At 51.6% G+C, this 17153-nt stretch overlaps 1 protein-coding gene across 1 annotated transcript in view; it reads right to left on the bottom strand.

The window, feature by feature from the left end:
• Nucleotides 1–6267: 6267 nt before the first annotated feature.
• Nucleotides 6268–17153, bottom strand: part of sez6l2 (seizure related 6 homolog (mouse)-like 2) — a 39271-nt gene continuing 28385 nt past the window's right edge. The window contains 6 exon segments of the mRNA XM_073034022.1: nt 6268–8127; nt 8755–8857; nt 9095–9212; nt 9354–9392; nt 14711–14902; nt 15250–15441. Of these exon segments, the coding sequence (XP_072890123.1) occupies nt 8098–8127; nt 8755–8857; nt 9095–9212; nt 9354–9392; nt 14711–14902; nt 15250–15441 (674 nt within the window). The 3' untranslated portion in view covers nt 6268–8097.

Here is a 17153-nt window from a genome sequence, read left to right as displayed (position 1 = left end):
CTCCCCCAGATGTCACTGTCTGTCCACCCCGCCCCACCGCGCTGCTGCCAGCGACGGCTCATTGACGCAGTCATTGACACCGGGAGACGCAACACACCCTCGTCAGACCTTAGTCATCACTGAGGGACGACCATGGGGAGGGGGAGGGTGGGGTGGAGGAACTGAGAGAGAGGTGAGGGATTGGGGAGATGAAATGAATGAGGAAGGTAGAGTGAGAGGGTTGAGTGGGAGAGTGGACGGAAGTGGGAGAGGGGGAGAGTGCATAGTGGAGGGAGGGACAGGTGACGGAGGGAGGGGAGAGAAGAAATAGATATAGGAGAGATGGAACAGGGCAGGAGGATTAGGGAGGAAGGAGGAGAGGAGTATCAGAGAGGGAGAGGGAGAGGAAGGTTGCTGGAGGGAGAGGAGTGTCAGGGGAGGGGTGTTTCAGGGACAGGTGGATAGTCAGGGAGAGGAACATTGACAGAGTGTCAGGATCTGGACGCGGAACATAACTCACTCTGGGTCATTGCCACTGGTTCAGTTGGTGTAACAGACACCAGGATCACATCATCTTCCATACTGACACCGCGGTGCACCCACTCACCGCTCAGACAGACAGGCACACATACACACCCTCTCTCTCACACACACAAGCAAGTCCACAAAGACATACACTGTACAATGTATACACTGATACAGACACTGATACACTATAATGTATACACTGATACAGGCTCTGATACATTGTACAATGTATACACTGATACAGACACTGATACACTATAATGTATACACTGATACAGGCTCTGATACATTGTACAATGTATACATTGATGCAGGCACTGCCTCACACACACACACACACACACACACACACACACAGAGTCACAGAAAAGTACAGCACAGAAACAGGCCTTTCGGCCCATCCAATCCGTGTCAAACCATTAAACTGCCATTGACCTCCACCAAGACCATAGCTCTCTATATCCCTACCATCCATTTACTTATCCAAATTTATCTTAAATGTTAAAATCAAGCTCATGTGTACTCCCTCCACTGGCAGCTCTTTTCACACTCTCACAACCCTCTGAGTGAGGTTTCTCCTCATATTCCCATTAAGCATTTCACCTTTCATCCTTAACCTATAACCTCTTGTTGTAGTTCCACTCAACCTTAGTGGAAAAAGCCTGCTTGCATTTACCCTATCTATACCCTTCATAATTTTGTATACTCTTATCAAATCACTTTGCCTTTCATGTTGTGAAGAATACAGTTTGAACATATCCAATCTTGTCTTATACCTCAGGTCATCCAGACTCAGAAACATTCTTGTAAATTTTTCTGTACTCTTTCAATCCTATTTACATCTTTCCTGTCGGTAGGTGACCAAAACTGCACATAATACTCCAAGTAGGCCTCACCAACATCTTATACAACTTCAGCATCACATCCCACCTCTTCTACTCAATACTTAGGTTTAAGAAGACCAATGTGTCAAAAACCTTTCTTTACGACCCTATCTACCAGTGATGCCACTTTCAATGAATTATGGAACTGTATCCTCAAATCCCTTTGTTCTACCACACTCCTCAGTGCCCTACCATTCACTCTGTAAGACCCACCTTAGTTGATCCCACCAAAGTGCAGTACCTTGCACTTGTCAGCTTTAAATTTCATCTACCATTTTGCAGTCCATTTTTCCAGCTGGTCCAGATCCTGCTGCAAGCTTTGATAGCCCTCCTCTTGGTCACTGCACCCCCAGTCTTGGTGCAAATTTGCTGATCCAGTTTACCACATTACCATCCAGATCATTGATATTAATGCCAGACAACAACAGTTCCAGCACCAATCCTTGCGACACACTACTACCGCTCTCTGACTTTCCCGCAAAGCCAATGTCTAATCCAATTCACGACCTCATCTTGAATGCCGAGCAACTGAACCGTCTTGACCAATCTCCCATGCAGGACCTTGTCAAATGCTTTGCTAAAGCCCATGTAGACAACATCCATTGCCTTGCCTTCATCCACTTTCCTGGTAACATCCTCAAAAAATTCCATAAGATTGGTTAGACAAGACCTACCACACACAAAGTCATGCCAACTATCCCCAATCTGTCCCTGTCTATCTAAATCCATTCCCTTAGAATACCTTCCAATAACTTTCCCACTGCTGATGTCAAGTTCATTGGCCTATAATTTCCCGGTTTATTCTTAGAGCCTTAAATAGCAGAACAACATCGTCTATCCTCCAGTCCTCTGGTACCTCACCTGCCGCTAAGGTTGATTTAAATATCTCTGTTAGAGCCCTGGGTATGTCTGCACTTGCCTCCCGCAGGGTCCGAGGGAACACCCTGTCAGACCCTGGGGATTTATCCATCCTGATTTGTCTCAGGACAGCAAACACTTCCTCCTCTGTAATTTGTATAGGCTTTGCCTCACATCTATAGAATCTGTGTCCACCTCCTGAGTAAATACAGATTCAAAAGATGTATCTCTTTTGGGTCCACAGTTTATCATTCTGAAAGTCTAGAGAACCAATTTTGTATCGGGGGTCCTCAAAAAGCTGTGTTGATGGTATAATGAGTTTCCATCCTCTCAAATTATCCCCACTCTGCCCCCTCCACTACATCCTGTTCTGTGGTTCCCACAATGGCCTCTGATTCTGAACTCAGAGAGCAAGTTCCACTCGATAACCACTTCCAGGGTGGTTATCTCTGGTTTGCTTCCAGTTCCTCATGCTGGAGAGGGCAGGAACACAGAGGTAATGGATCTGATTGTGTGGCTGAGGAACTGGTGCAGGAAGCAAGGATTTACATTCTTGGACCACTGGGATCTGTTTTGGGGTAGGGGTGAATTTTACAAAAGGGATGGGTTGCACCTTAATAGGTGGGGGACCAGCATTCTGGCAGACAGGTTTGCCACTGCAACACAGATGTGTTTAAACTAAGTAGTGGGGGGGGGGGGGGGATGAACTGGAAATATAAGGATGGAGTTAAAGGGAAAGTGAAAATAAGAAAAGTTAATAAGGACAGAATCAATGGAATAGAAAGCTCAAGAAGAGATCATACAGTATAGCCAAGTGAAATAGGAATTCATATGAAAGGAGAGGGGAGTAACGAATTAAAAGTATTATATATGAATGCACGAAGTATAAAGAACAAAGTAGATGAGCTTGAGGCTCAGTTGGAAATTGGCAAGTATGATGTTGTGGGAATAACAGACATGGCTTCAAGCGGACAGGGCCTGGGAAATGAATATTCAAGGATATACATCTTATCGAAAGGACAGACTGACTGGCAGAGGGGGTGGGGTGGCTCTGTTGGTGAGGAATGATATTCAGTCCCTTGCGAGCGGGGACATAGAATCAGGGGATGTAGAGTCAGTATGGATAGAACTGAGAAATTCTAAGGGTAGAAAGACCCTAATGGGAGTTATCTACAGGCCCCCAAACAGCTGTCTGGATGTAGGGTGTAAGTTGAATGAAGAGTTAAAATTGGCATGTTGCAAAGGTAATGATACAGTTGTCATGGGGGATTTCAACATGCAGGTAGACTGGGGGAATCAGAATGGTACTGGACCCCAAGAAAGGGAGTTTGTGGAGTGCCTCCGAGATGGATTCTTAGAACAGCTTGTACTGGAGCCTACCAGGGAGAAGTCAATTCTAGATTTAGTGTGTGCAATGAACCGGATTTGATCAGGGACCTGGAGGTAAAGGAACCATTAGGAGGTAGTGACCATAATACGATATGTTTTAACCTACAATTTGAGAAGGAGAAGGGGAAATCGGATGTGTCAGTATTACAGTTGAACAAAGTGAACTATGGAGCTATGAGGGAGGAGCTGGCCAAAGTTCAATGGAACAATACCCTAGCAGGGAAGACAGTGGAACAACAATGGCAGGTATTTCTGGGAATAATGCAGAAGGTGCAGGATCGGTTCATTCCAAAGAGGAAGAAAGATCCTAAGGGGAGTAAAGGGCCGCCATGGCTGATGAGGGAAGTAAAGGGCAGTATAAAAATAAAAGAGAAGAAGTATAACATAGCAAAGATGAGCGGGAAACCAGAGGACTGGGAAGCTTTTAAAGAGCAACAGAAGATAACAAAAAAGGCAATACGTTTGGATAGATTTGGATAGCAGTAGGAGGATCAGTCCGAGTCAGCATGGATTTATGAAGGGAAAATCATGCTTGACTAATCTTCTTGAGTTTTTTGAGGATGTAACTATGAAAATGGACAAGGGAGAGTCAGTGGATGTAGTGTACCTGGACTTCCAGAAAGCTTTTGATAAAGTCCCACATAGGAGGTTAGTGGGTAAAATTAGGGCACATGGTATTGGGGGCAGAGTACTGAGATGGATTGAAAATTGGCTGGCTGACAGGAAACAAAGAGTAGCGATTAACGGGTCCCTTTCGGAATGGCAGGCTGTGACCAGTGGGGTACTGCAAGGCTCGGTGCTGGGACCGCAGCTGTTTACAATATACATTAATGATTTAGATGAAGGGATTAAAAGTAACATTAGCAAATTTGCTGATGACACAAAGCTGGGTGGCAGTGTGAAATGTCAGGAAGATGTTATGAGAATGCAGGGTGACTTGGACAGGTTGGGTGAGTGGGCAAATGTATGGCAGATGTGGTTTAATGTAGATAAATGTGAGGTTACCCACTTTGGTGGCAAGAACAGGAAGGCAGATTATTATCTAAATGGAGTCAAGTTAGGAAAAGGGGAAGTACAACGAGATCTAGGTGTTCTTGTACATCAGTCAATGAAAGCAAGCATGCAGGTACAGCAGGCAGTGAAGAAAGCTAATGGCATGCTGGCCTTTATAACAAGAGGAATTGAGTATAGGAGTAAAGAGGTCCTTCTGCAGCTGTACAAGGGCCCTGGTGAGACCCCACCTGGAGTATTGTGTGCAGTTTTGGTCTCCAAATTTGAGGAAGGACATTCTTGCTATTGAGGGAGTGCAGCGTAGGTTCACAAGGTTAATTCCCGGAATGGCGGGACTGTCATATGTTGAAAGATTGGAGCGACTGGGCTTGTATACACTGGAATTTAGGATGAGAGGGGATCTGATTGAAACATATAAGATTATTAAGGGATTGGACATGCTGGAGGCAGGAAGCATGTTCCCGCTGATGGGTGAGTCCAGAACTAGAGGCCACAGTTTAAGAATAAGGGGTAGGCCATTTAGAACAGAGATGCGGAAAAACTTTTTCACCCAGAGAGTGGTGGATATGTGGAATGCTCTGCCCCAGAAGGCAGTGGAGGCCAAGTCTCTGGATGCATTCGAGAGAGTTAGATAGAGCTCATAGATAGCGGGGTCAAGGGATATGGGGAGAGGGCAGGAACGGGGTACTGATTGTGTATGATCAGCCATGATCACAGTGAATGGCGGTGCTGGCTAGAAGGGCCGAATGGCCTACTCCTGCACCTATTGTCTATTGATCCCAAGGACAGGCAGGAACTGAGGAATGCAGTGATCCCAGATCCCTCAATCTGCAGGGACAGACCAGGAAGAGAGGGATTGAGGAAGCTTTTGCTGCCTCTGCAGCATTTAATCATGCCCTCCTGTTCATTAGTCAGTCTGGAGCATTTGTCCACCAAGGTCAGCACTTACCCCTTCCTTGATCACATCTGGAATAGGGTGGTGCAGAAGGTGAATCAACCCCTTGAACCCCAGCCCGCCTTCTGGAGAAGGTGCTCCTATGGCATTGTCGGGGAAGAAGCCTTGGGATTTAGACTCAGCGATGGTGAAGAAAGTTAGTTTGATCTCCAGGTGGGCAACCTGGAAGACAGGTATTGAGCTGGATGTTGTGTGCACAGTCTAACCCCACCCCGGCGAGTGGGGAGTGTCCCGTCACACCTGTAACGTGGCGGATGTTGTGTGCACAGTCTATCCCCACCCCGGGGAGTGGGGAGTGTCCCGTCACATCTGTAATGTGGCGGATGTTGTGTGCACAGTCTATCCCCACCCAGGGGAGTGGGGAGTGTCCCGTCACACCTGTAACGTGGCGGATGTTGTGTGCACAGACTAACCCCACCCCGGGGAGTGGGGAGTGTCCCGTCACACCTGTAACGTGGCGGATGTTGTGTGCACAGACTAACCCCACCCCGGGGAGTGAAGAGTGTCCCGTCACACCTGTAACGTGGCGGATGTTGTGTGCACAGTCTATCCCCACCCAGGGGAGTGGGGAGTGTCCCGTCACACCTGTAATGTGGCAGATGTTGTGTGCACAGACTAACCCCACTTGGTTTAGGAGGAAAGAGAGAGACAGAGAGCCAAGAGTTAGTACAAATCATGATTCGTTTAATATTTCACAGTTTGTTGGAAAAAGCTGGTGGTTCCACGTGGATGAAAATAGTCACAGTTCATACATTACGTCATGGCAAACAATTTCTGAAACCCTCCCTACAGCTCACGAGGAGGGAGACAGGCTCGTCCCTGGGGTCTTCTCATTCACCACAGAGATCGGGGAATGGTGATTGGTGGTGCGCGTGCTAAAATATTTGGGAGCGTAGGGATAGGGCCCCATGGCAGAGCGGCCTGAGGAATGGGGCCCATGGTGCAGGAGGCCAAAGCATGGGTCTCACAGGGAAGGAGTGAAGGATCATGGCCCCATAGTGAAAGAGGCTGGGGGAATGGGGACCCACTGCAGAGGAGGATCGGGGAACAGGGCCCCTCAGCAGAAGAGACTCGGGGAATGGGGACCCACTTTGGAGAGGTCTGGGGGAACGGGGCTCAACAGCGGAGGAGGCCAAGGGAAAGGGACCCAACAGGAGAGGAGGCCAGGGGAATGGAGCTCCACAACAAAGCAGGCTGGGGGAATGGGACCCCAAAGAAGGGCATGGGAACAGGTTCCCACAGTGGAGGAGGCCTGGGAAATGGGGTCCCTAAGGAGAGGAGGCTGGACACAGAGTCTAACAGTGAAGGAGGTCAGGGGAATGGGGTCCCACAGTGGAGGAGGCTGAAACATGAGTCCAGAGGCATAGGTATTGGTTAAAGAGCACAGGGAATTGGCCCCAGGGTGGAGCTCGTGGAATGTGTCTCACAGCAGAACAGCCCAGGGAACAAGGCCCCACAGCAGAGGATTCGGGGGAATGAGGCCCCATGGCAGATGAGGCTGGGGAATGGGGCCCCACGGTGGAGGATCTGGGGAATGGGGCCCCCACGGTGATCTGGGGGAACAGGGTCCCACAGCGGAGGATCTGGGGAATGGGGCCCCCACGGTGGAGGATCTGGGGGAACAGAGCCCCACAGCGGAGGATCTGGGGAATGGGGCCCCGTGGTGGAGGATCTGGGGGAACAGAGCCCCACAGTGGAGGATCTGGGGAATGGGGCCCCCACGGTGGAGGATCTGGGGGAACAGAGCCCCACAGCGGAGGATCTGGGGAATGGGGCCCCACAGTGGAGGATCTGGGGGAACAGAGCCCCACAGCGGAGGATCTGGGGAATGGGGCCCCGTGGTGGAGGATCTGGGGAAACAGAGCCCCACAGCGGAGAATCTGGGGAATGGGGCCCCACAGTGGAGGATCTGGGGGAACAGAGCCCCACAGCGGAGGATCTGGGGAATGGGGCCCCGCAGTGGAGGATCTGGGGAAACAGAGCCCCACAGCGGAGGATCTGGGGAATGGGGCCCCCACGGTGGAGGATCTGGGGGAACAGAGCCCCACAGCGGAGGATCTGGGGAATGGGGCCCCCACGGTGGAGGATCCAGAGGAACGGGCCCCACAGCGGAGGATCCAGGGAATGGGGCTGCGCAGTGAAGGACCCAAGGAAATGGGACCCCACAGTGGAAGAGCCCAGGGAACAAGAACCCACCCCTTCCTGTTCACTCCTACCATCCACACTCCAGACCAGGTCTTTAATTTCTCCAGAATGACCCCACTCCTTTGTGTTGATCCACTCTGGGTCTGTGGAGGATGGGAGAGAGGTATGGAAGGAAAGAGTGTGGTGGAGGAGAACAGGGAGAGGAGGAAGGGGAGGAGGAGAGAGGAGGGGAGAGATAGGGGGAAGAAGGGAGGATATAGAGTGGGGACCAGACTAAGCAGGCAGTGAGACGAGGCTCAGAGAGACGATGGTGATTCACATTGATGACGCAGCAAATGAGGCGATGGGTTAGATCGAAACCTCATATTCACGGGTCTCCTGGGGGTAGAGAAAGAGTGAGTGTGAGAGGCTGTGGTAGGAGCTTCATTCTGTGTCTGACCCCGGGAGTGTGTGATGGGAAGGTGTGGAGGGAGCTTCATTCTGTGTCTGACCCCGGGAGTATGTGATGGGATGTTGTGAAGGGAGATTCACTCTGTGTCTGACCCCGGGAGTGTGTGATGGGACGGTGTGGAGGGAGCTTCATTCTGTGTCTGACCCCGGGAGTATGTGATGGGATGTTGTGAAGGGAGATTCACTCTGTGTCTGACCCCGGGAGTGTGTGATGGGACGGTGTGGAGGGAGCGTCACTCTGTGTCGGACCCCGGGAGTGTGTGATGGGACGATGTGGAGGGAGATTCACTCTGTGTCTGACCCCGGGAGTGTGTGATAGGACAGTGTGGAGGGAGCTTCACTCTGTGTCTGACCCCGGGAGTGTGTGATGGGATGGTGTGGAGGGAGATTCACTCTGTGTCTGACCCCGGGAGTGTGTGATGGGACGGTGTGGAGGGAGATTCACTCTGTGTCTGACCCCCGGAGTGTGTGATGGGACGGTGTGGAGGGAGATTCACTCTGTGTCTGACCCCGGGAGTGTGTGATGGGATGGTGCGGAGGGAGATCCATACTCACTCCTGCCTCAAACAGGGGGTTGTTGAAGTCCGATTCGACGGTGATGGGGCTGTACGAGTGGGATTTGGAGAGTGGGTTCCGGAAGAACGATTTGCCTTGGAACCTGTGGAGGGAACGCGAGGGTAAATCTGTCCCTGGTATCACACTTCCCTCACTCTCCTCTCCCTACTTGCCCCTTCTTCTTCTTGGCTCCTCACCTGCAGACACACACAAGCCCCTTATTCCCCTAGCCCCTCCCACATGTCCCTCCCCTATAACCAAGCACTCCCTCTCCTTTAGACCCCCAACACACTCCACCCCCCACCAGATATTGTGACACCAAACCCCCCTCCAAACTCACTTGGTGTAGTAGAGGTAGATCCCACCAATCAGGAGGAGGACCAGGATGATTGGCAGGATGATGGCCAGCACAATGTGTCCACCCACCACCTGGTGGGAGGGGCCACTCGCCTTAGACACTGTATCGGGAAAGAGGGAAGGGGTGATTGGGGAAGGGAGACACAACCACAACGTGAGAATAAGTGGCTCCCATCTTCCCTGTGACCCTCAACTCCCACAACCTCTCCATGAAGCCCAACATACCTCCTTCCAGCACTCACCTTGCAGGTTATGGGCATCATACAATCCTTCATAGGTGACTGAAAGAGAAGGAGGGTGTTAGTCCATGCACACAGCATCCAACACATTACCCATTCCCTGTCAACAAAACGCTCCCCACTCCCCTGGCCGGGGTTAGACTGTACACACAGCATCTGACACATTACCCATTCCCTGTCAACAAAACACTCCCCACTCCCCTGGCCGGGGTTAGACTGTGCACACAGCATCTGACACATTACCCATTCCCTGTCAACAAAACGCTCCCCACTCCCCTGGCCGGGGTTAGACTGTACACACAGCATCTGACACATTACCCATTCCCTGTCAACAAAACACTCCCCACTCCCCTGGCCGGGGTTAGACTGTGCACACAGCATCTGACACATTACCCATTCCCTGTCAACAAAACACTCCCCACTCCCCTGGCCGGGGTTAGACTGTACACACAGCATCTGACACATTACCCATTCCCTGTCAACAAAACACTCCCCACTCCCCTGGCCGGGGTTAGACTGTGCACACAGCATCTGACACATTACCCATTCCCTGTCAACAAAACGCTCCCCACTCCCCTGGCCGGGGTTAGACTGTGCACACAGCATCTGACACATTACCCATTCCCTGTCAACAAAACACTCCCCACTCCCCTGGCCGGGGTTAGACTGTACACACAGCATCTGACACATTACCCATTCCCTGTCAACAAAACACTCCCCACTCCCCTGGCCGGGGTTAGACTGTACACACAGCATCTGACACATTACCCATTCCCTGTCAACAAAACACTCCCCACTCCCCTGGCCGGGGTTAGACTGTGCACACAGCATCTGACACATTACCCATTCCCTGTCAACAAAACACTCCCCACTCCCCTGGCCGGGGTTAGACTGTGCACACAGCATCTGACACATTACCCATTCCCTGTCAACAAAACACTCCCCACTCCCCTGGCCGGGGTTAGACTGTGCACACAGCATCTGACACATTACCCATTCCCTGTCAACAAAACACTCCCCACTCCCCTGGCCGGGGTTAGACTGTGCACACAGCATCTGACACATTACCCATTCCCTGTCAACAAAACACTCCCCACTCCCCTGGCCGGGGTTAGACTGTGCACACAGCATCTGACACATTACCCATTCCCTGTCAACAAAACACTCCCCACTCCCCTGGCCGGGGTTAGACTGTGCACACAGCATCTGACACATTACCCATTCCCTGTCAACAAAACGCTCCCCACTCCCCTGGCCGGGGTTAGACTGTACACACAGCATCTGACACATTACCCATTCCCTGTCAACAAAACGCTCCCCACTCCCCTGGCCGGGGTTAGACTGTGCACACAGCATCTGACACATTACCCATTCCCTGTCAACAAAACACTCCCCACTCCCCTGGCCGGGGTTAGACTGTACACACAGCATCTGACACATTACCCATTCCCTGTCAACAAAACACTCCCCACTCCCCTGGCCGGGGTTAGACTGTACACACAGCATCTGACACATTACCCATTCCCTGTCAACAAAACGCTCCCCACTCCCCTGGCCGGGGTTAGACTGTGCACACAGCATCTGACACATTACCCATTCCCTGTCAACAAAACACTCCCCACTCCCCTGGCCGGGGTTAGACTGTGCACACAGCATCTGACACATTACCCATTCCCTGTCAACAAAACACTCCCCACTCCCCTGGCCGGGGTTAGACTGTGCACACAGCATCTGACACATTACCCATTCCCTGTCAACAAAACACTCCCCACTCCCCTGGCCGGGGTTAGACTGTACACACAGCATCTGACACATTACCCATTCCCTGTCAACAAAACACTCCCCACTCCCCTGGCCGGGGTTAGACTGTGCACACAGCATCTGACACATTACCCATTCCCTGTCAACAAAACACTCCCCACTCCCCTGGCCGGGGTTAGACTGTGCACACAGCATCTGACACATTACCCATTCCCTGTCAACAAAACACTCCCCACTCCCCTGGCCGGGGTTAGACTGTGCACACAGCATCTGACACATTACCCATTCCCTGTCAACAAAACACTCCCCACTCCCCTGGCCGGGGTTAGACTGTGCACACAGCATCTGACACATTACCCATTCCCTGTCAACAAAACACTCCGCACTCCCCTGGCCGGGGTTAGACTGTGCACACAGCATCTGACACATTACCCATTCCCTGTCAACAAAACACTCCGCACTCCCCTGGCCGGGGTTAGACTGTGCACACAGCATCTGACACATTACCCATTCCCTGTCAACAAAACACTCCGCACTCCCCTGGCCGGGGTTAGACTGTGCACACAGCATCTGACACATTACCCATTCCCTGTCAACAAAACACTCCCCACTCCCCTGGCCGGGGTTAGACTGTGCACACAGCATCCGACACATTACCCATTCCCTGTCAACAAAACACTCCCCACTCCCCTGGCCGGGGTTAGACTGTGCACACAGCATCCGACACATTACCCATTCCCTGTCAACAAAACACTCCCCACTCCCCTGGCCGGGGTTAGACTGTACACACAGCATCCGACACATTACCCATTCCCCTATTTACATAGAGTTTCAGATTTAGTCAGCACGGAAACTGGTTCTTCAGCCTACCTGGTCTATGCCAAGTACACTTCCATCAAAGTCAATCCTGTCTGCTGTGTTTGACACGTACCCTACTAAACCCTTCTTTATCCATGTATCTTTCCCAGTGTCTTCTAAATGTTGTTAATGTACCTGCCTCAATCACATTCTGTGGCATTTGGTGACATTGTCAATTATTTCACTTTTTCAGCTCTTCTGCTTGTTGCTTTGGACATGATTGTGTTTCAGAAATTGCTGGAGCCTGTGACGTACAGTTTGGGGTTCAGTCGAATGATCTGGTGCTCTACTGTTCCCGGAAAGGAACAAGAGCATGACCTGAGCAGAGACGGGGCATGGGGCCACGACTGACTCCATTTTGAAGCATCAAGGCGAATGCGGAGGAGGTCCGTTGTCACTCTCCACGGAGGCCACGGCTGAACGGCGGTTACTAGCGGGTCGGCAGCGTTAGGGAGGCCGCAGGTCAGTGGACAGGCGGTCGCTTTCCATGGCCACTCTCCTCGATCCTGAATGGATGAAGGATGTTTTTGAAATTCTGACATTTTTGTGAGTAGTTTCTTTCTTGTTGCCGATTGTTGGGTTGAGGCTCCAGGTGGTTGATTTGTTAGCTTTTGTGTGAGGGAGGGGTTAGGAATTTGGGATCTGATGTTCGTGTTGTTTTTTTCTGTGTGGGCGGTCGGAGATCTGGGGCCATTGGTGCTGTTCTTTTCAGCAAGGGGTTTGGGGATTGTGAGTTTTGTTTCTTTATTCTTTTTGTGCAGGAACAGGCTGACATCTTTTCTTTCAACAACCCCCATGGATTCTCTGTGTTTCATGGCTGTCTGGAGAAGATGAATATCGGAGCGGTATTGTACGTGCAAACTTTGACAACAAAATGAACCTTTGAACCTCTAATCTTTGACGCCCTTAATAATCAAAATCTTCTGCTTTAAATATACCCAGTGACTTGGCCTCCACAGCCATTTATGGAAACGAATTCCATAGGTTCACTATAGGTGAAGAAATTCTTTCTCTTCTCTATTTTAAATGGACGTCCCTCTAAAGGGACTGTGCCCTCTGGTCCAGGACCCTCTCCTTCCCACTATAAGAAACATCCTCTCCACATCCACTCTATCTGGGCTTTTCAATATTTCACAGGTTTCAAAGAGATTCCCCTTCTTCCCCATTCTTCTAAACTCCAGTAAGTGCAGACCCAGAGCCATCAAACACTCCTCATACATTAACCCTTTCATCCTCTGAATCATTCTCATGAACCACCTCTGGACTCCCAACAATGCCAGCACAGCTTTTCTTACATAAGGGGCCCAAAACTGCTCACTACACTCCAAGTGTGGTCTGACCAATGCCCTGCAAAGCCTTGGCATTACATCTTTGCTTTTATTTTCTAGTCCTCTTGAAATGAATGCGAACATTGCTTTTGCCTTCCACAGCACAAACTCAACCTGCACGTTAACCTTTAGGGAATCCCACACATGGATTCCCAAGTCCCTCAGATGTTTCGAATTTTCTCTCCATTTATAAAATAGTCTATGCCTTTATTCCTTCTACCAAAGTGCGTGACCGTACACTTCCCTGCACTGTATTCCATCTGTCATTTCTTTGTCCATTCTCCTAATTCATCTGTCCCTCTGCAGACTCTCCGCTTCCTCAACATTACCTGTCCCTTCATCTATCTTTGTACCATCTGCAAACTTGGCCACAAAATCTTTAATTCCATCATCAAATCATTGACATACAGTGTAACATAAAAAGAAGTGGACCCAAAACCGACCCCTGGGGAACACCACTCGTCACTGGCAGCCAACCAGAAAAGGTTCCCTTTATTCCCACTCTGCCTCCTGCCAGTCAGCCAATCTGCAGTTCATCCTTCCTATATCATGGGCTCTTCGAAAGCAACTCCACGTGGGAAACCTTGTCAAAGGCCTTCTGAAAATCCAGCACTGACTCTCTTTTGTCTATCCTGCCTGTTACTTCTCTATAAAATTCCAACAGATTTGTCAACCAAGATTTCTCCTTAAGGAAAACATACTGACTTTGGCCGATTTTACCACGTGCCTCCAAGAACCCCAAAACCTCACCTTTAACAATCGACTCCAACACCTCCCCAAGCACTGAACTCAGGCTAACTGGCCTATAATTTCCTTTCTTCTGCCACCCTCCCTTCTTAAAGAGTGGTCTGACATTTCCAATTTTCCAGTCCTCAAGAACCGTTCCAGGATCTAGTGATTCTTAAAAGATTATTACTAATACCTCCAAGATCTTTTCAGCTATCTCTTTCTGAACTCTGGTGTGGTCCAGGTCTTATCTACCTTCAAACCTTTCAGCTTCCAAAGACCCCTCTAACTTCACACACTTCATGACCCCTGACACTTGGAAATTTCAGTACACTGCTAGTGTCTTCCAAGGTGAAAACTGTTGCAAAATACTTATTCAGTTTGTCTGCTATTTCCTCATCCCCCGTTACTAATTGTCCAATATCAATATCCACTGGCCTGATATCCACTATCACCTCTTTTACTCTTTATAGTAAAGTCAGTCTCCTGCATGCCCAACCTGCCAAAACCAGGCTGATCACCTTGGTACAGGGGAGGGAAATAGGCCAGTTCCAATCTAGAACACTGCCTGGATTCAGCGGGGAAGCCCAGGCAACACGTCCCCGAGAGGTTTCCTGGTGAACGGGCTGCTGTTGGCTGGCGGTTGTCCACAAGTGGTTACTCCCCCCGCGCCCCTCGAGCAGGTACCTTTGCAGAAGGGAGAGGGGCTGCTCCAGTGGGAGGGGCGGCCAGAGAGGCAGGTGATGCTTGCCTGGCCGACCAGCTCAAAGCCTTCGTAACAGAAGAAGTGGAGGATCTCTCCGGGTCGGTAGTGCTGCTTGTAGAGTGTCAAGTAGCCGTTGTCAGGGACGCCAGGGTTCAGGCAGGGCTGGTGTGTCACTGATGGGGGAGGGAGAGAGGGGCAGGGGTGGGGGGTAGAAGAGAGGTGGGGTGGAAGAGGGAGGAGGGGAGGAGGGAGAAGCGGAGGAGGAGAGGGGAGGGGATGGGGTAAATGGGGTGTGAGGGAGGAGAGGGGGATGGGAAAACGGGGTGGTGAGGGGGTGGGGGAGAGAGGGGGAGAGTTGGAATCCCATCACAGGGCTGTCCTTCACGATGCCTGACTCTCCCCTCACCCCAGCCCACACCCCCCAGCATTCACACCCTTGCCCCAGCCCCATTTCTCCTCACCCTCCATCCACACCCCCCCCCCCCCCACCACCGCTCGTCCGCCCATTCCTGGTACGTACAGACACACTTGGGCGGGGGCGCACTCCATTTCGGACGCAGAGCATTGCGGCCGAGGCAGGTGAGGGTGGTGCTGCCCTCCAGCGAGTGACCCTCCTCACACGCATACTGTACACGGGAGCCCACTGGGAAACGCAAACCTGGGGTGAGGCGCAGTCCATGGGGAACCTCGCCGGGATCTGGGCAGGACAACACTGGGGGGGGGGGGGGGGGGGGGTGGAGAGAATGAGAGAAAATCTCAGAGACATGGAGGTTACATGCAGAGAACACGCACATGCCTGGGGAACAGACACATTCGGGTGAGGTACACGCGCACACACATGGGGAACATACACACACACTCACGCGCACACACGAGGAACACACACACACACACTCTCTCATGCGCACACACACGGGGAACGCAAACTCTCTCTCACGCGCACACACATGGGGAACATGCGCACACACACACACACACACACTCTCAAGCGCACACTCATGGGGAACATACACACACACACACACTCACGCGCGCACACACGGGGAACATACACACACACACTCATGCGCACACACACATACACTCTCACGCGCGCACACACGGGGAACACACACACACACTCTCTCTCACGCGCACACACACGGGGAACACACACACTCTCTCTCACGCGCACACTCATGGGGAACACACTCTCTCACGCGCACACTCATGGGGAACATACACACACACACACACACACACACACTCACGCGCGCACACACGGGGAACATACACACACACACTCATGCGCACACACATACACTCTCACGCGCGCACACACGGGGAACACACACACACACTCTCTCTCACGCGCACACACACGGGGAACACACACACTCTCTCTCACGCGCACACTCATGGGGAACACACTCTCTCACACGCACACTCATGGGGAACATACACACATACTCGCGCGCACACACGGGGAACACACACACACTCTCTCACGCGCACACTCATGGGGAACATACACACACACAGACACTCACGCGCGCACACACGGGGAACACACACACACACACTCTCTCTCTCTCACGGGCACACTCATGGGGAACATACACACACACTCACGCGCGCACACAGGGGGAACACACACACACACTCTCTCTCACGCGCACACTCATGGGAACATACACACACACACTCACGCGCGCACACGGGGGAACACACACACACACACTCTCTCTCATGCGCACACTCATGGGGAACATACACACACACAGACACTCACGCGCGCACACACGGGGAACACACACACACACACACACACACACTCTCTCTCTCTCACGGGCACACTCATGGGGAACATACACACACACTCACGCGCGCACACAGGGGGAACACACACACACACTCTCTCTCACGCGCACACTCATGGGAACATACACACACACTCACACAAGGGGAACACACACACACACTCTCTCTCACGCGCACACTCATGGGGAACATACACACACACACTCACGCGCGCACCCACGGGGAACACACACACACACACTCTCTCTCACGCGCACACACACGGGGAACACACACACTCTCTCTCACGCGCACACTCATGGGGAACACACTCTCTCACGCGCACACTCATGGGGAACATACACACACACTCGCGCGCACACACGGGGAACACACACACACTCTCACACGCACACTCATGGGGAACATACACACACACACACACTCTCTCTCTCTCACGGGCACACTCATGGGGAACACACACACACACACACTCTCTCTCTCTCACGGGCACACTCATGGGGAACATACACACACACTCACGCGCGCACACAGGGGGAACACACACACACTCTCTCTCACGCGCACACTCATGGGAACATACACACACACACTCACGCGCGCACACGGGGGAACACACACACA

The sequence above is a fragment of the Hemitrygon akajei genome, chromosome 31, assembly GCF_048418815.1.
Source record: "Hemitrygon akajei chromosome 31, sHemAka1.3, whole genome shotgun sequence".
Lineage (NCBI taxonomy): Eukaryota > Metazoa > Chordata > Chondrichthyes > Myliobatiformes > Dasyatidae > Hemitrygon > Hemitrygon akajei.
Note: the sequence above shows the minus strand (reverse complement) of the source record. Positions and strands in the feature narration are given on the sequence as shown.